This window comes from Sturnira hondurensis, unplaced genomic scaffold (assembly GCF_014824575.4).
Source record: "Sturnira hondurensis isolate 20B ecotype Veracruz unplaced genomic scaffold, ASM1482457v3 Scaffold0015056, whole genome shotgun sequence".
Lineage (NCBI taxonomy): Eukaryota > Metazoa > Chordata > Mammalia > Chiroptera > Phyllostomidae > Sturnira > Sturnira hondurensis.
Window position 1 is genome coordinate 3,997,567 of NW_028087687.1, and position 24,602 is coordinate 4,022,168.

General features: G+C 44.7%; 1 protein-coding gene across 1 annotated transcript in view; it reads right to left on the reverse strand.

Moving 5' to 3' along the window:
* Positions 1-206: 206 nt before the first annotated feature.
* The window catches only part of NWD2 (NACHT and WD repeat domain containing 2), a 140,829-nt gene continuing 116,433 nt past the window's right edge, over positions 207-24,602 (reverse strand). The window contains exons 4-7 of the mRNA XM_037064357.1: positions 16,833-17,036; positions 13,808-13,952; positions 8,892-9,481; positions 207-4,282 (exon numbers count right to left, since the gene is read on the reverse strand). Coding sequence (XP_036920252.1) covers positions 350-4,282; positions 8,892-9,481; positions 13,808-13,952; positions 16,833-17,036 — 4,872 coding nt within the window. The 3' untranslated portion in view covers positions 207-349. The remainder of the gene's footprint in view (positions 4,283-8,891; positions 9,482-13,807; positions 13,953-16,832; positions 17,037-24,602) is intronic.

The following is a 24,602-nucleotide window of genomic DNA, read 5'->3' on the forward strand; positions in this document are numbered from 1 at the left end:
CATCTGAACCAGTGGGGTGCATCATGTTGCTTCTTCTCCCACAATTTAAAACATATAACCCCCCCTTCCCCCGGTTGATGTACCCATTTAAATACGATTTCTACAAATTCTCTAGAAAAGTCTCAAGACTTCATTCCTGGAAAAACTTTGACAAAAAAACCAAACCCAAAACCAAATTCACATTTCTGTACACTTCATGAACACGTTAATGACTAACACCGGAACTCCGGCCTCTTTCTTGGGTTTTCAGAAACGAATAGTTTATCACTTGGAACACAGAAGACATGCCCCCACCCCACGCTTCTGTGCGTGTATCACGTGTTTCCGCTGAGCAGGATAAGCACTCCCATCAGTTGTCAGGGTCGTAGCTGTGGCCCCTGGGCTCCAGGGCAGAGCACATCCGCTCGTAGCAAGAATTGTGTTTCTTGGAGGGCGTCGCCTCGTTCGGCTCAGCGGCGTCACTCACTGTAATGGGACTGTCTCTTGCGAAGACCTCCGTGGACTCTCTCCATAGGCAGTCCACGGACGCTTTGAAACAGTGACGACTGCACTTTGGCCTGGACGTCTGTGCCGCATTGTTGAATATCTGTCTGCTGTTTGAAGTGGCGATTTTGATTTTCAGCGCGGCATCCACACGGTCCACCACCGTGTATATCCCTATGCTCCCGTCGTCAAAGCCCACGACGATGTTCAGGTGCCTCTGGGAGAGGGCAAGGAAAGTTGGCGTTTTGTAGAGGGAGCAAGCACCGATGTTTTTGCCGTCGGCCAGTCTCATGACAATCAAACTGGACGTGGCACCGTTCTCCTCCTCCTCCTCCCCGCTTTGGAAACAGATGTACACCAGGTAGCGGCCGTCTGGAGACAGCCTCTGCCGCCAGATGACCCCGGAGGCGTGAACCACCCGGAGTTTACCGCTGTGCAAATCTAGCACGTTGATATTTTCATCTCCCCGGGATATAATGCCTAACTTCCCATTGGGAGAAATCTCAAAATCCTCTAGAGTTTTCAGGAAGTTGTTTGGGAGCTGCACACGGCGACAGATCACTTCGTCCGTCAGGCTCCAGATGTTCACCGTCTCGGCCGACGTGATGAACACGATGATGTCGGGACAGTCGGGGATCAGTTTGAAGCTCACGATGGTGGTGCCGTCCTCACAGCAAAATTTCTTGGTGATACTTCCTGTCCACAGGCTGACTGCCAGCACCTTGCTCTTGGTCACGCCCACCACGAAGGTGTTCGCGGAGGTGATGAAGGCATTCTGCAGCGTGGTCAGGATGTTGCAGACCCTGTGGCCGGTGGCCAGTCTCCATACCCTGGAGGCATTTTCCTCACAGAGAGAGACCACGAACTGGTCGTTGTGTGTAATGAGCAGCTGGGAGATTCTCTGCCCGTTAATTCGGAAGAGGTTGTCACCGCTGTTGGTGTGCCAGACATACTGGCTGCTCTTGTCATCTGCTGTCACCATCACGTCTCCAGAGGACGTCAACACGCAGTGTTCCACTATTCCTTCGTGTTTAAATACGGCTTCGATGAACCCACTGCTGAAGTTCCACTTGTGAACACAATCAGAACCATCCAGAGAGTAAATGATTTCCCCTCTAGCAGGTAACACCAGGCTTTGGATGGGTTTTCCAGTCTTATCTATGTTGGACATGGCTGTGATGATGTCTATGTCCCAGATAGACAGAACGCCACTGGTTGATAAAGAGAGCAGCGTATTGTGGTGACTGGACTTCACCAGCTTAACTATGGTACCTGAGACTTCCTGTAGGCTTGCCATACACTGTCCCGTGTCTCGCCTCCAAAAAAATACAGCTGAGGTATTTTCCATGGTTGCGATGATGCAGTCTCCGTTTTTGGACAGCACAGCAGATATGAAGCGTTCGTTGTGCTTAGCTCTGAACTTTTCTGCCACCTTCCACATGCCAGTATCTAAGAGCTCAATGCTGAGGGCTTTGCAAATCAGAATCGCACTTTGGTCCTCCGAAAGTTCAATGCTGACCACCTCGCTGCCTTCTCTCCGGCAGTCAAAGTCGTCAGTCAGCTGGGGGTTGGCAACGTCCTCGGTATTCCAGACAGAAAGGCTTCCCTCACTGTCGACCATTACCATTTCTTGAGCCGTGTCCAAGATAAGAAGAAACTGCACAAACCCACCTGAAAACTCTGATGTCACTGTACACACCTTCTCTCCACTCCCTAAGTGAAATATGGTGGTGGTGTTCAGGTACTGTCCACAGAAGGCATAGCTCCCATCCAGAGAGCACTGGACGCACGTCACTTCGTACCAGCAGTGGAACTGGTAAAGGGGCCAGCCATAGAGCAGATCAATGACAGTGACATCTTTGCTGGCTTCGAGCCATGCAAGGGCATGGTGGACAGACAGGGTGAATCCATTGATGTAGGGGGAGCCACTTCCATGCTTGGTCCCTTTGATTTCCACTTCGGCCAGGAGACAAGAATTGACATTGTCATAGATCAGCAAGGTGTTATTGGTTGTCGCTACCACAAGATACTTTTCATCACTGGTGAGTTTCATGCCCAGGATGACAGACTGGGCTGTTGTGATCTGCCTGAGTAGCTGACGAGTTTCCACGTCCCACGTGCTGATAGAACCATTTTCTAAAGCAGCGAGGACAGTACTGGGGTTGGAAGTCGGCAGAATCTCAGTGACATGCAGGTGACTGGCCGACAAGGGAAGGCGCTCTGGGCTGTACGTCACGTCCATGGATGAGTGTAATGGCACAATGGAGCAATATTTGGGCCCGTCTTTGTCACACTCTAGAAGAAGGTGTCTCAGTTTGGGCAGGGAACTTACGACAGGCAGCAGCCTCTGCTGAAGCTCTGCCGACAGGGAGCCGGGGAAGGCGACGACCTTGGTTTTGATGCTGCGGAGCGTGCTGGCCAGGAACTTCAGCTCCTTCTCTTGCGTGTAGTTGTAAGTCAGCTCGATGTCGGAGAGCACTTTGTCGAACTGGCCAATTTTGATCATGGTGTAAAGCCAGCTGAAGTTCATGATGATGCCGTAAAGCAGGTCATCGGTTTTCCCACACCTTGTCAGGTGGTGCAAGAGCTCGGACATCTTCCGATGGTTGACGAAAAAGATGTCAGGCTCCAATGGGTTACACTGGAAAACCCAAGGCTGGTCTGGGGCCTGCCTGTCAAAAGAGGCCTGCTCCATGAAGTGCTTTTCTTCCTCAAGCAGGCTTCTGCTTTCCAAGTCAAGGCAGCCATTCAAGTAGGGGTCTTCGAGGCAAAAAGCTTTCCTCCTGCCCCCTGACCAGACCCCCAGGAAATAATCTGCCAGGATGGTGTGCATTTCATGCAGGTCACTGTCGTCCTTCAGATACAGCTTCTGGGCGATGAGTTGCAGGTGTCTATTGGCCCAGACCAGGAGTGTGATGTTCTTCACATGTCTTTCTATTAAGTACCCACCGAGACCCTCCTTGAGCCTTGCGATGTACAAATAAGGTACCCTCAGCGGGTTGCTGGGCCTGGAGTTCTCCGTGATCTCGTTCATAACACTGTTGTCGAGGGCCAACACATCCTCCAGCTCCATCTCACTCAGACCCATTTTGGCCATGGTGATGTAACCCAGAGCCCTGGAGACCAGTTTCTGCCCACACTTCTTCTCTAAGGACCAGAAGAGCTGCTCTATACTGTCATGAACGGTGACACAGAGGGAGGATTCATCGACGTCTTTGTGAGATCTCCAGTGCCTCACCTCCCTGAAGGTCAGATTCACAAACATGGGCAGCGTGCACTTGGAGAAGGCGTTGTTCACGTAGATCTGCTGGCCTGATGTGACCTTCCTCTTGACTCGCAGCAGCTGGTGTTTGAGGACCTGGCTGCACATCTTCCTGTCCCGGGGAACCAACTCGATGTAATTGTTTTCCTCGTGGATAAGGCACCGTAGTTTCTGCAGGATCCCGTGCTTGTTGGGCAGTGTGGAAAGGACTATCCGTACGAAGCGGGGCAGGTGAGCAGGGAGCCACCACAGCTTCCTGGCCTCGTCGCTCTCTGAGAGCTGTTCCAGGGCATCGAATATTATTACTAGAGGCCTCTGCAGCGAAGACTCATTCAAAAGGTTTATAAACAAGTCACGGAGGTCATGGATCTTCTTAGGGTAGCTTTGGACCAGACACCGGTAGTTCACTGCCAGTTGTTCACAAACACTTAGAAGGACAGTCCTGAGGTCGGTACTGATGTCTGTGCTTCCTAGAAATCGCACAACGACGACTGGGTCAGATTCTGGTCCTGTGTCGTCATGTAGCCAGCCATAAGCCTAAAACATAAGAGTGGCGTTTAGAAGGGCAATGTGTATTCATGTGGTCACGTACTACAATGGCTCTTCTCTCCGGAGGCCAGACGTCGGTACACCGGGCCATGCGGAGAGCAGTCTGGAACCAGGGAACGCTGAAACCTGAAAGGGTGAAAGAGCTGTCACAAAGCTCATGCACTAAAATCCAGGTGGGACCCTCAGGCTCACTCTACTGAGGGTGATAAAACAGTCATAGGAGGACTATCCAACCATAAGGCAACATTTCACTTGTATACGAAAACTGACCACATGTTCCATACACGGTGGATCTGAATATCTAGTACGGTCAGCTCTTTAGTGCTGAATCCCATTTCCTGGCATGGTTGTTGGCACATAGTAGCTACTTAGGATTTGTTTAATGAATAGATTAAATGATGATATACACATTATAGTGAGTCAAATATTTTCATTGTTGGATCACACGATTCCATATACGGCTGAACAAATTGTCAGTTAATTAGGATGCAATAAATAAGTGCTAAAATGGTACTGAATATAATCCGTTATGATTCAGAGACATTTCACTATACTGTGGTGCTCTAGGGTCATCATTGTGATTATTATCATTGTCATAAAAAACTATACAATGCTGGTTAAAAGAGTTTTGCTATATTTATGCTTTATAACAATTTGGCATATAAACATGAAGTTAATGTTCTCACATTATCTCTCTGGATACCATGGTAACATTTCACAGGAGTGCAAACTGGAGGCCAGGTTGGATAAATGACTTGCTTGAAGTTAAATGGTTACCAACAGACAAAGCTGGAGAACTGAATTTGACTTTGATTCTAGTACGTGCACACACTCTCTCAACTGCAGAATTAAAGAGATAAAATATATAAAGGGGTTGCTAGGCTTAGCACTTTTCTGCTTAGAACAAGAAAGGATGAGGTTAAAGTCTAAAACACGTCTACGTGCATTTTTAGGAAGTTAATGTCTGTCAGTAATCACTGGAATTCACCAAGGATACTCCTTAGAAAAGAAAGTATTATTTAAAATGTTAGGAAGTTTATGAAACTTGGCTCCTCAAGAGACAGTTCAGGTTAAAGTACGAATAAGTTCAGAGACAATATATGGCTGTCAGCTTCAGAATGAGCTGTTAGGGGAAATAGGCATTTTATTGTCATTGTTTAGGCCCAAGCTTTGATGCTGAGTAGGAGGAAGATAATCCTGCCATCCTGCAGCTGCCCTTGGTGGCAAATCAGAAACAACACCATTTGCGGTCACTGCGGGTTGCTTATGATGCTTACACACGTCGTCTCCCCTCCCCCTAATCACGTGCTGTTGAATGTGTGGTCTCTGTAGAGAGGGCCCTTCTGCTTGTAAGCTCACATCCATGGAAGTGTTGGGTACACAGGAGATAACCGTGGAATTAACATGAGATGCCTATTTGTATCTTCACAGGGACACAGAGCCACAAGAGAGTACCTTGTTGTTGGTGGTGGGCGGGCGGGAGCATGTGCCCCAGGAGAAAGGCAAGAGAAACACAGGCAGCGGACCTAGACACAGGTGAGGTTCCCTGGGGGACCAGGGTCCTGGACCCTGAATAGACACACTGTGGGAGTTGGACAGAACATCCCCAGCAGTGAGAGCTCCGGAAGCCATTTCCTTTTTTTTTAAGTTTAATTTTTAATTTTTTTACATTAGGGGCCATGTTGCAAGAACCGTTTAGTCCCCTTATATCCTCCTCCCCGCCCAGCAATCACTACACTCTCATCCATGTCCATGAGTCCTTTTTCCTTTTTGCTCAATCCCTCCACCCCTTAGTCCCTGCACTGGCTGCCATCCTGCTCTCCATCTGTGAGCCTGTCCCCATTTTCCTTGTTAGTTCAGTTTGTTCGTTAGATTCCACATATGAGTGAAATCATGTGGGGTTGTCTTTTTTGGACTGGCTCATTTCACTTAGTATAATGCCCAACAATCCTACTTCTGGGAATATATCTGAAGGAACCGGAAACACTGATTCAAAAGAACATACACACCCCTATGTTCATTGCAGCATTATTTACAATCACCAAGATAAGGAAGCAGCCCAAGTGTCCATCAGCAGATGAGTGGAAAACACAACTATGGGACATTTACACAATGGAAAGCTACTCAGCCATATAAAGAAGAAAATGTTAGCCTTTGTGACAGTGTGGATGGACCTGGAAAGCCATTTTCAAGATGACCAACTTGACTGTCCCCACATTGTCCCACCTGGACCTCATATGTAGACAGGCCTATCAGCACATCCCACATGATCATCCTATGCTGGAGTGGGTAGAGTTGCATCACACACACCTTTAAGTTAGCCAAATTCAACAATATTTGCTCCTCCAACCACCTTTCCCCTTCCTCCCTCCACAAGGAAGAAAGCCCTAGAGCGCGTGCAGAACGGCACCTGAGAATGTTTTCCCATTTGACTTCAGTTCCCACACATCCCCTCAGAATGTTACTACCTTGCTTACTTGGATTATTCTAAAGCTTGACGGTTCACTTACAAATTAGTGTTTGGATACACATGCATGTACACACATGTGCACACACTCATTTTGGTGCAACATGGCCCCTAAATGTAAGGCAGCCACTTCATCTGGTGTCCATGCTGTATCGACTGACACGAGAAGGGATACCAGAAGCTGGGCTTGGTATATTAAGACATGGTAAGCCCTGGCTGGTGTAGCTCAGTGGATCGAGGGTAGGCCTGAGAACCAGAGGGTTGCAGGTTCGATTCGCAGTCAGGGCACAGGCCTGGGTGCAGGCCAGGTCCCTAGTGGCCGGGGCCTGCGAGAGGCAACTACATATTGATGTTCCTCTCCCTCTCTCTCCTTCCCTTCCCCTCTCTTTAAAAATAAATAAATACATGTAATAATAAAAAACAAATGGTAAAATGGTGTTCTTAAGGACTTTTTAAGAGTAACCTTGATATGCCCGATTGTCACCTGTGTGTTTACTTTGGAACCTCATCCCCACATCAGACACTGCACCTGCATCCCTATTCTCGTCCGTAGGATGACCTCCTCGCGGCTGTGCAGCACGGGGCAGGTTGTGAGGATGTTCATGCAGTGGAAGAAAGCTCTGGTTGTGAGAGATAGACCATGAGAAGAGCAACGCATAGATTCCAAAGCAACGCCAGGATAACAGAAACCTTCAGACTCTGATACCAAGTTACAAGAGAAGTTAACCATTTTTTACAAAATGGAACTAGGTTAGGCCAGTTTAGACTGAGGTGCCGAGACAACAGGCACCACACCCCAGGGTGAGCTTCCAGACCCTCCTGCAGGGTTGCAAGGGAGCTGTGAGGAGCGGTCTGCTACCTGCAGAGGACTACCCACCTCCAGCCTACAAAAGAGATTCGAGAGGCCAGCGGAACAGTTGGAGGTCAGGGTGCTGCGGGTTGTCTCTGTCACCACCCTGCTCCCACAAGGGAAGCCTGAGAGATGCACAACCCCTCACTTCTAGTCCAGGGAAACGGACCACTTACAGGGTGTCCCCTAGAGCATGGGGTGGTGACCCTCTGAGTCCGACAACACCTGAGGACCAGGGAGGATGAGTGACTGAGGTGCTGTGAGGGAGGAGTGTGAAGAGCTGCATCATTGGAGTTGGAGATTCGCAGGGAACACGCCACTTGAGTGCGTCCCACGTACCTGCTGTGAGCCACTGGAAAGGGGGAGCTGCAATGCCTTTTGCTTGTTATGCTCGTCCCAGGCCCTGGCTAAGGGAGTCGGCTGGGCCGTGGGGAGGATCTTGGTAGAAAGCTACTGGAAGTGTGGCGCGGAACATTTACAGCCAAGGGAGCATCGGGCTCAAGAAAGAGGCAACCCTCTGTGTCTAGGGCACCCCAGCTGAGAGATGCTTAGCAAGGACAGCAGATGTGGGAGGGGAAGAGCCTCCAGGAAACCATGAGGAGGCCTCAGAAGAGGCAGGGAGCAGATTTCGACACCCGCCCAGACCAGAGAGTGCAGAGCCCCATCCAGAGCTGTGCGGGTCATGTAAGCACTTCCTGGCCACCTTACCTTTCCTCCATCCCCTAAACTGCAACCGTGTGGGTTCATCAGTGTGCTTGGGGTTAGGGATTAGGGATTAGGGATTAGGGATTAGGGATGGAGGAGAAGGAAAGGAAAAGATGGTCATGTCCCTATCTGCCATTGTAGATGCCTTGTTTATGGTAGGCTCAGCTGGAGGACAGAAACGTAGAGTGAAATTTTAATGATCCCCTTAGACTGGAACTACAAACTGCTGAACTGAGACTGACTTCACGTCCAGAAGCAACGGCAGGGCTTGTCTTTGTGGAGGGAGGAGAAGAGTTGTGAGATCTGAAGTAGTTTCCATTCGGAGGAAAGCTGGCCCCACAACGTGGCTCTGAACAGTGGGAGGAGACATAAAGCTTGTCCTATAATTGCGCCCCAGGAGTCTCAGTTATCAACATACGAGTTATACCAGCAAAAGAAAAACCCTGAAGTGCTATCCAAAAACCTAATCATAATTCAGAGAGTAAACACAGAAAATGGAAATGAATTTGGTCACTTTACCTTTTCCCAGAAGTACAAGATTTTTATGAATAGACACACAAAAGATCAGGCTTTACCTTCTTTGCCACTTCGGCTAGCAGGAGCGTCTTCCCAGTGCATGGCCCACCGTACACAATAAGCGGGTTGATGTGCCCGGTTTTGCTTGGAAGAATGTATTTATGGACTATGTTCAGAGATTCACATTTGTACTCGTAGAAGGAGGCGTATGTTTTACATAAGGAGGAATGCTGGAGGATTTCGTCGTAGAGCGTATCGGTTTCAGTGTCAAAGTTCTGCTGTACCGTTGCCTGAATTATATCAATCATGTCCTCATAAAACTGTTTGCCGAGTCCTTCGATGTAATGGTTTTCTATTTCCTGGGAATAGCCTAGCTTCATGTCACAGTGAGTGACCGATGTGTACACTCGGAGATTAGATGACGCAACAATAGTCGGAATAAATTCATCCCTGAGCTTTACCAGTCTCTCTTGGGCTTCTGGGTCCCGAATAATCCTCGGTTCCGTTCCAGTTACGTCCATGTATTTCCCCATCTCTGGGATTTTGACAAAACGCTCAACGTTGGCGATTTTCCTGATGTAGCAGACGCACTTCTTCAGGAACGCTGGCGTCTGCTTCCCGAGAGCGAAGTCGAACTCATCCTCCACGGCTGAAAGCAAGTAAGACAAGTTCAATGCCTGAGGCACAGAAGCAGCACCTCGCACTCCCAGCTCTCACCTCTCAGGTCCTCGTGGTAGAGTATTTTGCTTACAGTGTGGAACAGAGATGTCTACAGAATAACTGGGATTATTATCTTAATTCCTTGATTCCCTATTTGTGTTTCTGAGACGGCCCAGTGGGAGGGAGAGGGAAAGCTGTCTCCTTAGCTTTCCTCTCAGACTCCAGGGTTCGGAGGGTGAAGAGTGGGGACCTGATGGGGCCAGGAAAGAAAGAGGGAGAGGCCAAAGGAGAAACCTCGTTTACGGCTTTTCTGTCTCCCCTTTACACGCAGCGTCCCCACTTTGTTTGAAGTGCATTGTACACCAGACGGGTAACGTGTAAATATCAACATGAAAGCATGTTCAAAATATAATCACGTTCTGAGCACCGATGGATGTGAACTATCCACGTCACTGCTACATCCCATTATACGCCCACCAGAACAAGTACAGAAAAATGAGTCGGTATGTACTTTACTTCTAAGATATATACGCTTACATACAAGTAAACACACATTATAAATTACTCAGGACCCCGTGGGAACATTTAAGATTGGATCTGTCATAACAAAAACACTTGTGCATAATTTTAGGGAAGAAAGATAGAAGCGAGTGAAAGAATTAAACCAATGGAAATGAATTTTAAGGCAAGCAGGCTTTTAAAACCGGCTGCCTGCCCTCCCTCTCTTCCTTCTTCTCTCCCTTCCCTTTTGCCTACCTTCACCCAGTTAGTCTTATCGAGCCCCTACTATGTGTCAGGCTTGGGGCTGGCTGCTCAGGATGCAGTGGTGAGAGAAAGCAGACAATGCAGAGAGGAAAACCTTTATGGAGCTTCTCATCCAGTGGAGGACAGCAGACATGAATCCCAGAGTCCCACACATAAAGCTATGATTGTTTTCTGCTGCAGGCAGAGAATAACAAGGTGCAATGATGGCAAACCACTGTGTGTGTGAGAGAGTGCAACTGTGTTTGTATGTGTGTGTGTGGACAGTGTGTGTGGGGGGGGAGCTGATGCACTGGTGGAGGCCAGGGAAGGACCGCTAACAGAGGTGACTACTGAGCTGGCTTCTGATGGAAGCAAGGGGCGAGGGGTGACGCTCTGAACACACAGGGCTGGCCATGAGCTGAGAACCTTTCCATGTGCCGGCCACAGCTTCACCCAGGCAAAATCTAAAACGTACTATAAAGTGCATTCTACAAAGTAACTATTAAGAAAGGTGGGAATTTTATTTTAAAATTATGTCTTTCAGTGGGACTCCTGTGATAATATTTCTTCAGTGATAATAATAATCAATCAAAGTTTGTGACTGGAGTGAAAAAGGGACATTTGTCGCCACCAGGGTTGAGAGAGTTGTGTGCCGTTTGTATCTGTATGTTTTGCAAAGGGTTTTAGCAGGCCAGTTAAAGGAGGCTGGACAACAAAGGTTTTTTTATCGAAGAGTGGTAGCTTCTTACGAAGCAGACTAGGGAAGGTGCAAGAGATCTTGACTTCGGAGCTCCCGCAGGCAGCAGGCTCTGGCCGAGGAGCATCTTCTGCAGGCACCTGCGTAAAATGGCAGGGGGCACGCTGGACTAGCTGGTGCTACATTCTAAGCATCCTGAAGAGAGGGAAAGTGGCCAAACGACAATGATGATGATCAGAGATGTGCACTGTCACCTCTGACTCCTAGGATGTAAGTCCACTGTACCTAACTGACATGGTTATCACCACTATGGAAAAGGGTGTCAACCACGAGTGGTGACCATGAATGTAACATGTAAAGGGATATAGACAAAGCAAGTTCATAAATCCACCTAAACATGGCTCAGAGGCATATATACATAGCCCATGGGCACACATAACAATGCGGTGAAGGCTGGAGGGGCTGGGGGGAGGGGATCCAATGCATGGGGAAAATGGGGGGGGGGCATCTGTAATAGTGTCAACAATTAAGAAAAAGAAAAGAAAGAAGTCTTACAGGGAACATACTTAGTGTAATGATTCTAAAGTAGGTATGACATTGGGGAATCACTTTGTAGAGTATATGACTGTCTAACTTCTATGGTGTACACCTGAAACTAATACAAGGTAATACTGAATGTAAGCTGTAATTGAAAAATAAAGTAAGAAAAGAAGAGGCTGTATAGAAGCGTTCCTGGTTGATGGTATGAACTTAATACCTGAATAAATGAGTCATCACACATTAAGTCAACTCTATAAAGTTATTTTTAGAAGCAAAGTGCATCCTCATGATTTTAGGGGACTTTTATGAATAATTTCTGTTATTTACTTGACTATAAATACTATAAACTTCCCCCCTCCTTACTAGAATACTACACAGCTTTTGTTTTCTCTCTTTGCATTTTTGTTACTATCCTAAAGTTGACCTGGTCACAGCACCTGGAAAAGATGACGTCAGGAGGAGATGCCCGGCCCTGGCAGCCATCATTCATGAGACATCGGTCCCTCTGCTACCCCCGAGACCGCTCAGTTCTGATGGGCACTGTAGGGTACCATTTTGAGGTCTAATTTATTTCTCTTTGTCTCTTATGATTTAAAAAGGTGAAGCTGGAAGTATTGTGAAACTTACATTTAAATAAAAACAGTACAACTTTCCAGATTCAATCTAGTATTCGTATTTTCAAGATTTCTGGAAATATAAAATATACTACAGCTGAGCCTTGAACAATGTGGGTCTGGACAGTGCAGATCCGCTCATGTGAGGATTTTCTCAATAAATACGTACAGTACTGTAAATGAGTTTTCTCATCCTTATGATCTTATTAACACTTTCCTTTCCCTAGCTTACTTTTTTGTAATACTATAATATATAATATATATATATAACATACAAAATACATCATCGTATTTAAGTTTTGGGGGCATCAAGGTATACTTGATTTTTGACTGCGTGGGGTGGGGTTGGTGCCCCAATCCCACACATGGTTCAAGGTCAGCTGTGCATCCATTTCAGAGTGGGCACCTCTCCAGCAGTTTTTCTTGTGCAGACATGGTCTTAAATGAGTTTGAAATGTAGAATAAACTGTCCTGAGCATGTATGTCTTTAAGAGATGTAACCCTAAGCAGAAAACAGACCACTTGTAGTAGTTCACGCTACACAGCATGAAATGATTTATCTTCACATATATTCATATGAACGGGGTTCTTTAGTGGGGAGAAAATTAAGAGAAAGTGTTTGGACACTTGAGCTGCATGATTCTAAGTGAGCGGATGCTTTCCCCAAACCGGTGTCTTTTGTCGAGAACAGGAAAGCTTTTGCTGTGGGCATTATTCATTTTTTTTTAACAGAGCATGTTTTTTAAAACAGGGTGATTTTGCCTTTGATAAAGATGAAGGACCAGAGCCTCGTGAAAAGATGCAGCAAAAAGACCCCAAAGGAACAAGGATGTTTGTTAATTTGTTATTCTAAAGAGAGTGCTTATTCCTGCCAATTTTAGTACTTTCAGGAAGACCTAAAATAAGACCCAATTTTTGGCAGCTTCCAAAGAATGAAATTTGTCAAAATTAGCTATAACTCCTCTGAGTTGGAATATAGATATCCAGGGAGAATGGTACCAAGTGCCTTTTAGGTTTTCACAAATGCTTCGCCATGCCATTCACAAGACCAATCTGAAAATGCAAGTACTGTTACTTTTTATTCAATAATTTACGATCCACTTTTAAAATAAATGCTACACTGCAGGCTCTGATGCCTCCCGTCATTCAGCTCAAAGGACATCTCCTACTGCCTGCTCTCTCTCAATCAGGCTCCTGTATCCTTCACCAGCTCCTGTTACCCCACGACTATTTTGTTTTATATGTGGCCATTATCCCTTCTGCAATGATCTTGTTTCTTTATTTTGGTCATTTGCCTATCCTTTATTTTCCTCCACTGAAGAACAAGTCCAGGGAGAGCAGGACTTTGCCTTCCTATTCATTTTTATCCTCGGTGTCTGGCACACAGCATGAACTCAACGAGTGCTTGCTGAGTGGGCGAGAGCATGAATGAATGAACAGTTGGATGGGGAAACACTGGCAGAGCCTGGTCTATGATATCCAGCGTCCTCTGACTGCTCTCGAAAACCACATTTCCTGGAGCACGCTTCAAGGCAAGCAAAGCCTTTTCTATGAGTTAAAACAAAAGAACACTTGTCTCTGCAGGAGATGGAAGCATTTAGAAAAATTCAGTTTCACCGGGTAGTAAATAAAACTACATTTGCAGCCCCATCAAAGGGAAACAGTGAATGGATCCATTATTTATCTATCCCTTTGTGTACTGAGGATGTACAAAAATTACCTGAGAACAGGTACCTCTTAGCTTGGCTGTGTTTCATTTTCCCCTTTTCATGTAACAGTTTTACCGCAGCCTTAAATATCTTTTTGATCTCCTCTGATATCTCTTGCCAGGTCTTCCCATTCTCAGCGTTGGCAGATGGCTGCATCTACGGAAATGTGGAAGTGAGACATCTGTCTTTAAATCATTAAAGAAAAATTGATATTTAAAAGCAAAAGAACTATTATCATTTGAAGGTTTACTATGTGCCAATACTACGACAGGTGGGTAACAGACTGTTTCTCACTTAATACCCCCACTAACCCTGAAAGTTAGACATTATTTCCATGTTACACGTGAATTTGCCCAAGTTACACAATGGGGTGAATGCAAACAGGATTTGTTTACTGTGCTTTCTTATACCATTTGTTTCCTTCTTGAATTTTGATATAAATGTCAAAACAAAATCATCTTTTTGATCTTCTCTAGAGAGGAGAGAAAATTTTAAAGTGGAAGTGCTCCTATGTTACTATTAAATTGTCTTTTGTTATTTGTTTATTTGTCTCTATGATCTTGTAGGAAAGAAACCAGGAGACTTGCCTACCAAGAAAGTAACATCTATAGAGTCTTGATGATAATCTTACTCATACACTCGTTCTTTTGGGGGGGTGGGGTAAAGATCACATGTTAATGCAATTTGCTTAAAACCTGGAATATGTTCCCCAAATGGACAGCAAAGGTAAAGATCATAGGCATTTTATGGTATGTCTGCAACAGGCTCAATAACATCCGATTTTGCGGGAACTGCAGAGAGTGAGTGCTCAGTCTGAGTCTGCAGTGTGAAGTCCACGGCTCCACCCCGCGTAAGGCGACCCCGCCTTTGACCCTCCTTCGTGGCCACTCCACCCACACTGCCCTTGGTTTGCCCTTAGGTGAGCTGTGGCGGACCCACGCAGACCCCTCCCTGGCTCCAGAGAGACGGCCCAGCACACATCAGCATTCTCTGTATCCCCCTCCCCCTCTCAAAGCCATGAACAGAGCTGCCTTCCTGCTGCTCCAAAGTGTTTAAAAATGTTTTATGTCCATAATCCATTGGCACTAATTATGAAATGGAATAAACCTAAAATTTGGATGGATGACATGACATGATAGATATTTTAAAAGGCACGTTATACAACATATGTAATCACTTCAGGCAAACATTTTAAGGGGATGACGTAATACTGTTTTTGTAGAAAATTAAATGAACAGGGAGAATCAGAAATTTTCCCGGTCATACAATTCAAAAGTAACTCAGCTGAAAACTGTAATATGAGTTTGACACATACATACAACACACATTCATTTATTGAACAAGGGTTTACGCAGAAGTATCATGTGGGGTTTAGAGGATAATTTAAATTTCCCTGGAGGATCATAGAATCAAATGAAGAAGGAATAAGTAAAGCCAATGAAATAGTAACATGAGCAAGTGCTCCCAAAGCACTGTGCGAACCTGGTTTCTTGAGGGATTGTGTGTGTGTGTGGGGGGGGGGGGTTAAATCTTTAATCTTTCATTAAAGATTTTGTTAATTTACTTTTTAAAGGGAGGGGAAGGGAAGGAGAAAGGGGGAGAGAAACATCAATGTGTGGTTGTCTCTCATGCACCCCTTGCAATAGGGACCTGGCCTGCAACCCAGGCATGTGCCCTGACTGGGGATCGAACCAGTAACCCTTTGGTTCACAGGCCAGGACTCAATTCATCAAGCCACACCAGCGAAGGCAGTTTGTGTGTTTTGATAGCTACATTTACTAGCTACTACATTTACTCTTGGCACATTTAACCGGGGAATGGTTTGGGTGTACTCCAATATTCCTCTCTGTAGAAGCAATACTCTTATAGATAATTACTTTGAAAAAATACATGTGAAGGGAAAGAAGAAAAATCAAGGATTCTAACAGGGTTCCATATTGCATGGAGAGAATGCTTTATGTTAACTATCAGAATGACAGATATACAAGGTCCCTAAATGAAGAACTGTTGCTCACCCAGGGCTCTCCTCTGAGCGCTGCCTGGTGCTAAATGTACCAAGGCTTGTTCTCTTTGGAAGAGGGAAGGACTCTGTGGTTTCTTTTCAATCTTTCTAAATTATCTGTGCGGTGAATAGACCCACCCATTTTCTCATCCTCTTTCATTCAGTTTCAGGGGACACATAGTAGCTATATTTAGGAACCAAGTTGGAGAGGGACAATGATGTTTCCATCATACTTGTGCATGAATCAACTTCACTCCAAGATTCTACACAAGGTTAAGTATGTTGTGAAATGTTAAAGAAAAAATATTGAATTAAAAAATAAGAAATTATAAAAAGGCAGGTAGATTTTAAAAGATTGCCCCACCAAACAAACACACAAACAAAAATACCTTTCACAAATTAAAACTACAGCTCTTGAACTTGAAAAGTCAATGTATGGACAGAGTGAACACAGCTAAAGAAAAAAATTCATGAACTGGGAAAATCTAAAATAAACTTCTGAAAAGAAGCACAGAGAGAAGGAAGTTGATGATGTGGAAGAGGATGACGCGATGGGGAAGATGGACTGAGGTGGTCTGATGTGCATCTAACTAAAGAGCAAGAAAGAAAGAACAGAGAAAACAGAGGAGACATTATTTGACGAGATGATGGTGAGAATTTTCCACAACCGATAGAATGCACGTATTTACAAACATAAGAAGCGTGACCTATATTAACCAGAATAAATAAAGAGACATTTTGCAAAATGGGAAAAATAAGAGTATTTTCAGAATAAACACTGAGAAGAGTTTATTTCTAGTTCATTAGCGGAAATTCCAAAAGATGTACTTTGGGAAGAAGGAAATGACCCCTAAAAGAAAGTCTGAGATGCTCTAAGAAAGGTAAGTCACAGATTGAAAGGTTTCTTAGTTTGGAATTTGTTATTCAAGGGGAATTTAGGGCTCTGGGCAGAATAACTTCCAGCCTACCACTCCCGGACGACAAACAGTTACAGTAATGGGCAGATACGTACTTGGCAGAGCAGGGAAACTTACTGCATTTTTATTGCTCTTCAGCACTTCTGATTTGGGTCTGAGGTAATAAGCTGCTGGCACTGAGTTCTCATCTCGACAGTACCACTCTTCCAGGAGCCGAGTCTCCAGCTGGGCCTCCACGGCAGCGTCCAGAATCATCTCGAACTCTGATGCTTCCACTTCCCCGGGGATTCGGATGTTCCCGTATTTTTCCCCTAACAGTCCCTGTGTATCAACAGGAAAGGTCAGTTTAGCGTATCCCAGGAAAGTTCATTTCAGTACTCACATCATGTGGCCACTCAACCAATATGAACACGTACCCTGTCCATCGGCTTCCTCTTCTAACGACAGTGGATACTTCTCCCTCATGGATTATTTTATAAGTAAAATTAGATCAATTATAATTATAATAAGTTCTTCACATACTGAGAAATGAGGTTGCATATCATGTCTCAAATTCAAAATACAGACTTTTGTAGCAAATTTACTTTCCTACAGTTTACATTATACAATGAAAGTCCTACTGGTGAGATTTTTTGGTTTGCCCATGTCACAGAAAAATGACTTGCTGTACCCTATGACAAATCAAACAGGTAAATGCTCAAACAAAAGAAATGCTTTTAACAGAGTTAATAGTATGATTTTTTTAAAGCCCCAGATTCATCCGGCTACAAAGGGAAAAAGTATGAAATCTTTGAGTGTGACGTTACTATCAACTCCACTGGTAACCAAAAACAGTTCAAAATAGGAGCAAGATAGCATTTCCTCCCTGTTGAATTGTCAAAGAAATACACGCTCAGTGTTATGTGAAGCTGTGAGAACATACCCACCTGGCACTGATGGGTGTGTAAACTGATCCGATATTTCTTTGAAGGGTATTCGGCAATATGTATCAAAAGCTTTAAAAATATATATAAATTTTGACTCACAAAGTTTTCTTTTGGTAATTTGTCCTTAGAAAATAATTAAGACAATTAATTAGTCTTAAGACATTAAGACTTAACAGAATATTTATGCTGAAGCTGTTTTAACAGTAAAGAGCCGAGATAACAACCTGAGTGCCCAGCAAAGGGCATCACTGAAATAGTTCATGGTATCTTTACTCAGAGGATGTACCAAGTTACGCTCCAGAACTGTACTCACATAGATATGTTTATAATATGCTATTAAATGAAAAGATGTTACAAAGCAATTTGTGTAAGTTGATTCCAATGTTTCATATATACATTCTCATACATATGAACATCATGTATGTGTGTACACATAGGAGAGCTTTTGTAAGAATACACAGCACAGTTGATGGCTATCTTTGAGTAGGTGGTTTTACATTTACTTAGGTTGTTTTATGAATTTATTGCTTTTATTAAAAAAACTTTTTTGGGGGCAATACACATATTGTCTTGTGGTGAGGAAAACAGCAGGTATTAAAAATTTTTAAACCCAATGATATGCTATCTGTACCCAGGTATTTCTTTCTTTTTTTAAAAAAATATTTTATTTATTTATCTTTAGAGGGGAAGGGAAGGAGAGAGGAAGGACACATCAATGTATGGTTGCTTCTCGTGCATCCCCTGCAGGGAAAGGGCCCCTGCCGGAAACTGGCCTGCAACCCAAGCATGTGCCCTGACTGGGAATTGAACTGCGATCGTCTGGTTCGCAGGCCCGCGCCCAGGTATTTCTTTTGAGAGTTTATATGTTTGATATTTTGTAGGTACGAGCATGTCACTTTTCTGTACCATGAAGAAACCAAAAAAAATCTCAAGAGTAGAACAAATTTTGTTATATTATGTAAATTTTGGGAAATAAATATGCTTAATGCCATTTGATATTTCAATTAATCTTCAATGACATGTGTAGTAGATACAAGAAAGGAACATGGAGGAACTCTAACATAAATCTATACTATTAAGGGCCAGTTTGTTTGCTTTATAGTACCCGTGGGAAGATTTCTATTTAATTTGTGGGCATCTTCACCCTTCCTCTTTCTGTTGACTAGCACCTTTACCATGAACTTCAAGCCTTGTTTATCCAAGGAATGTGATTGGAAAGTGAATTGGGTTTGGCTTCCTGTGCACTTCTCATTATCACCTGTCCCCGCAACAGCTACGGTGTTCTCTGCATCTCCTGCAGGCAGGCAAGAGAAAAGTCCTGGGTAGATCTGTGTCCTAAATAAATTCATACCCTAACATCAGCTACAAGCTAGTAAACCTCTTTAGGGCAGAAGCCAGAGCTGTTTATGCCTAGCACACAAAAATATTAAAAATATTTGTCGAGTGAAGGAATCAAGAAAGAAGTCATTAGAATTTGTACTATTCTTATTTGAAGCGTTTTCTTGTATTCACAGGTCAAGTAACAATTTGGGAAGGTACCAGTTTCCAGTTTTTCTTCCCTTCACTTGAGAACATGTTTTTCATTGCTTTTAGAGCAAGGAAGGGGGAGAGAGAGAAAAGTGAGAAAGAGACATCAGTTGGTTACCTTCTTGTATGCGCCCCAACTGGGGATTGAACCCACAACCACACACACTGGGTATGTGCCTTGACTGGGAATCAAACCTGTGACCCTTCAGTCTAGGGGATGATGCTCCAAGCAGCTGAGCCACACTGGCCAGGGCTGGGAAGGTACCGGTTTTGTCCGCAACCCTCATTTTGGCCCATTGTGTTTCAGCAGGGGCTGTCTGAACACATTCGTGGTTGGGCCATGGCCCCTCTGTCTCCTTGGGGTGTAATCCAGCTCATTTAACTGGCTCACTGAAGGTGACTGTGGCCAACCGAACTCACGGTTTCGAGCTCAGGTCTCCTCAGTGGAACCCCAGTGGCCAGGCAGGAGGGGAGGTCAACCTGACTGTTCTCTTTCGCTGCAGAAATCCTTTTGGAAGGAACCTGAATGAAAGAACTTCTCATCACCGGTCTCCATTATTCCAGCATGGTAAAGGAGGGCTTATGAGGGATATTTGGAGGTAAGAGTGTTCTAACTCCCAACTTGATATATCAGCCTGAAGAAGGCCACTTAAAAACATTTTTATTTCAATCTTCATTTGTTTCGGGCTATTCTTGACAAAATGTTGTAGGCAACAAAAATTATGTCAATTTGAGTTGTTTCTCACTTTTATCAGTTTTTCTTCTAAAATTTCTGATGTTAAAATTGGGTAATGAGCATGCACAACTTTTCTTTCTGCCATGAATACAGATGGAGATGACCTTGTTAGGGTAGCCAGTCGAGTGATTACCCTATCACCCATGACCGATTCTGGATAAGGGTAGTCAGCATCCTCAGTTAATAAGGCTGACTGTCACAAGGAGTGAGGCGTTAGTGCTGGGATAAGCTGTACAGCAAAGCCACATGGGTCGGTAGGAAAAAAGAAGACTTCTAAACACTGGCCAGACGAGGAATCAAAAAAGGTGTACTTGGAGCTTGGCCATGGCTGGAGGACCTGGCGGACAGGCAGAGCATTAAATATGGGATTTAGTAATGGACAGTTCCCCATTTAGCAGCCAGTGGAGCCCAGGAAGGGTAGTTTGGTCTCAGCTACCAAGATGCAAGGCTGGATTTGGACAAGACGTGGAAACAAAGGGAAAATAGTGACGAGTCAAGTAAGATCACGTTCCAGGGCAGGAGCATCCTCACTGCACTGAAAATTTACACACTGTTGCTCCTTCATCTTTCTTTCTGCTGTCAAGGGGCTCAGCGTTGAGGGCAGGGTTAAGTCTATGGGTCAGTTTCTAAAATGTGTTCCCTGGATAACCCATGGGGGTTGTTAAAATACAGGTTACTAGACGCCCCCTTTTAGATTTAAAAGACACTGTGGTTAGGGTGCATAGAAATCTGTATTTTATTTATTTTAAGATTTTATTTATTTATTTTTAGAGAGGGGAGAAGAGAAGGAGAAAGAAAGAGAGAGAAATATCAATGTGTGGTTGTCTCTTGTGTACCCCCTACTGGGGACCTGGCCCCAAACCCATGCAGGTGCCCTGACTGGGAATCAAACCCTGATCCTCTGGTTCACAGGCCCATGCTCAATCCACTGAGCTACACCAGCCAGGGATACTTCTTATATCTTCCTTTCTCTTTTATACGCTGATACAGATACAGCTAAGCCACTGTTTTCAAAGGCTCAGAGATAACATTTTCTAACCCCTCAAGGGGCTCTTTTCCATTCTGCAAAGAGTGACGCTCGGCTCCCACACCGCTCTCCATGTGCAGGTAGTTCTGCCTGGGCTTGCAGTCTGGGACTTGGGGGGTCCGAGTCTGATGGTGGCAGCTTTCCTGCAGCAGACAGAAGGGCTAAGTGCTGTCTACTGTCTCGGTGACCTCAGTATGGCCTTATGTTCACTCTGCGGTGGCCTGTCAGGGAAGAGGTGAGGGAAGAATCTTCTGGGGGTTACGAGTGCCATTCTTTGCAGAGAGGTGGGTAGGTGCCCCCAGGGGGGCAGTTGGAAGGGAAAGGAGAATCCCCTCCCCCAACTGGTGCTGTAAGGAGCGGAAGCTGTGCTCTGCAGTAAGTGCCCTATTCCTTCTAATGCAGGCACTGCAGTAAGGCAGGGGGGACTGTTCCTTCCTCTCTATAAGCTCCCCCTTCACATTTAAAATAAAACCCACATTTATATATACAATTTTCCCTCATATATAATTTCATTCCATGTTCAGGATGCTATAAAGTAGGGTGGATTGCAGAAGGGGACATCCAGGCTCACAGACATCAGCTAATGTGCCCAAAGTCACTTCTCTGAGAAGACACAGGATCACCAACGCTTGACTACAGGGTGTTTGATTCAAACACTTCTTGCTCCGCTCCCTTGTGAGAGTGACTTCAGATGCTTTGCTGGCTTGTGATGGCTCTTTGTAGGCAGGGCCCTGGGGAGGACCGCCACATGTGGCCACGCAGTCTGAGCACTGCTCACCTCCAGACACATGTCCACACAGAACACAGCAAGTTCAATGCCATGGCTTTGGGTGGTGGTGTATTCCTTTCATTTGATGTGTGGTTGGGTAGAGGGACAAAGATGGTTGTGACGTAGTCCCTAGCGTACAGAGCCAATCTTTTCAGTCAGAGTTCTACAGCGAACTGGAGCAACACCCACCCAACCATGTGGAGAGTCAGCTGCTGCTGTCTCACACTGTTCTTTTCTTAATATCTTAATTGCATATATCTGTTTATGTACATATCTCATACTAGTTCTGTTTCTCTGGAGAATTGTGGCTAGTGCAGGGATGATAAAGAAATACATTAGGAAATAATGACAAGTGATTAGAACATGGTCTGTTAGAACTAGGTGATGTCCACAATAAAGATGGTCTGATAAGCTATTTAAGGAAGGTCATATCTTTGGCACCAACAGACATCAGGGTAGTATCTTTAGAAAAGTGTTCATTTCTCAAGCATTAGAGATATACTCTTGCTTGCAGGGTACCAAGAGTGGATGTTAGCAGACATATTTAGCATATATGGTTTAGTATTTTTCATTTCAGTGCATTTAATTATCCAGCTACCCATGATGGAATTCACAGTAGATAAAGATCAGATGTTGACTGGCATCTCTCTGTGGGCAACGAACGTCCATTTCCCACAATTTGCACATAGGGAGCCTGTGTTTTACAGGCCACAAAAACGAGGTTCCCAAATGGGATACATAGACATGGAGACACATCATTCACACCAGTAATCAACGAGTAAGCAAGGGCTATTGTGAGGTTAGGAAAAGGCAAGACGTTGGGAGTAACCTTGGCAAATCGCTTCACCTCTGATTCTCAGCTTTCATGCCTGTAAAGGGAGGTATTACTTTAGCCCTGTATATTTATTTATCTGGCCACACACTGACTTCAACTTATTGTGAAGATTAAATAGCTACTCTAGGCAAAAGCACTTTGTGAGATGTGAAGCACTTGGCAAGATATAAGGCACCACTACTTTACTGACACATAATTTATAGAGAAACCACATATTCAGCACACTCACCATACGTACATACAAGCAAAATAAATGCTGAGAAGTACTGCTGGATAGATAGGTAAGGGGGTGTGATATCTCTTGAAGGAAAAAAAAGAGAAACAGAAGACAGAAAGGAGGTAAAGAGTGTGTAGGTAGGTGCGTACAGGTGGTCCAAAGGTGATAACATGTATGGTCAGATAAGGACAAACTCCACTCTCCACAAGTGGAGAAAAAGGCCCAAAAGAACTGTGTTTGGTGAACTGCACCTGCCAGTGGCGACAGCAGCAACAGGTGTATGGAGTAAACCTTTAAAGAGAACACAGGCGGTGCTTTCTGGACAGAGGACAGCCCATATGTGAAACAGAAGTTTTAAAAAAGGAAACAATTTGTATTAACAGTGTGTTAAGAACCATGCATGCAGGAATCAAGTTATAAAGTCAACTCTTCTAAAAAGGACCAGCATTAGTATGAACTTAGTATGAACTGAATTGTGTCCCCCCACCCTCCAGAATCTACACCTGAAGCCCTGTGTCCTCCACGTGACTGTCCTGAAAACTGGTCCTCTGAGGAAGTGACTGAGGTTAAATTAGGTCATCAGCATGGAGGCTTGATCTCACAGGACTGGTGCCCTTATAAAAAGAGGAAAAGACAAGGGACGCCTGGCCTGTTTTTGCCTAGTGAGAGCACAGCGAGAAGGCAGCAGCACACGGAGCAAATCCTCGCCAGCACCTGACCGTGCTGCCTCCCTGGGCTCGGACTTCCAGAACCATGAGAACGCAGATTTCTGTTGTTTAAGCCACACATTCTTGTTGGGTTGATCAAAAAGTCCATTATGTTCTTTCCATAAAATAAAAGGTCCGCTTTTCATTTTCACCAATAACTTTATTGATTTGGATATTTTGAGTATGTTGGCTATCTCTCTCTCTTTCAAAATATTTTTATTTATTTATTTATCTTAGAGGGGAAGGGAAGGAGAGAGAGAGAGAGAGAGAGAGAAATATCAATGTATGGTTGCCTCTCGTGTGTCCCCTGCCAGGAACCCGGCCTGCAACCCAGGCATGTGCCCTGACTGGAAACCGAACCACGATCGTGTGGTTCACAGGCCCGCGCTCAATCCACTGAGCCACACCAGCCAGGGCTCTCTCTCTCTTTTTAAGATTTTATTTATTTATCTTTAGAGGGGAAGGGAAGGAGAGAGGGAGAGAAATATCAATGTACGGTTGCCTCTTGTGCATCCCCTGCTGGGAACTGGCCTGCAACCCAGGCATGTGCCCTGACTGGGAATCGAACCTTGATCCCCTGGTTCACAGGCCCATGCTGAATCCACTGAGCTACACCAGCCAGGGCTGTTGGCTATCTCTTGCTATTGGATTCTAGTGACTAGAGGCCAGGGGTACTGCTAAACATCTTCCAGTGCAGAGGACAGCACCACGGCAAAAATTACTTAGCCAAAATGTCAATAGTACCAAGAAACTTGATAAACCACTTTTGACACATTCAATTCACCATAGCACTTTCTCCATACACAACAGAAATCTTTTTTTTTTTTTGCATTTCAGTTGCCTTTTCACCTTTCTTGAAATAATATAGCATAGTACCTTGAAAATGCTGTGTATCTTCTTCCACCTGCAATATTAAAATGGCTACACAAAAATTCACCCATTTTGATGTTTTTAAAAAATGCACACTGATATGACAGCTATCACAATACAATCTAACAAAAATTTTTTGAATGAAGTTAAAGACAACTAAGCACTACTAGAGCCATCGTGCAGCAAAAATGTAATGGACGTTTTGGCCAACATGTCATATGTTGTTATGGCAGCCTGGGCTGACAAGTGTAAGCACAAATATAAACAAACTGA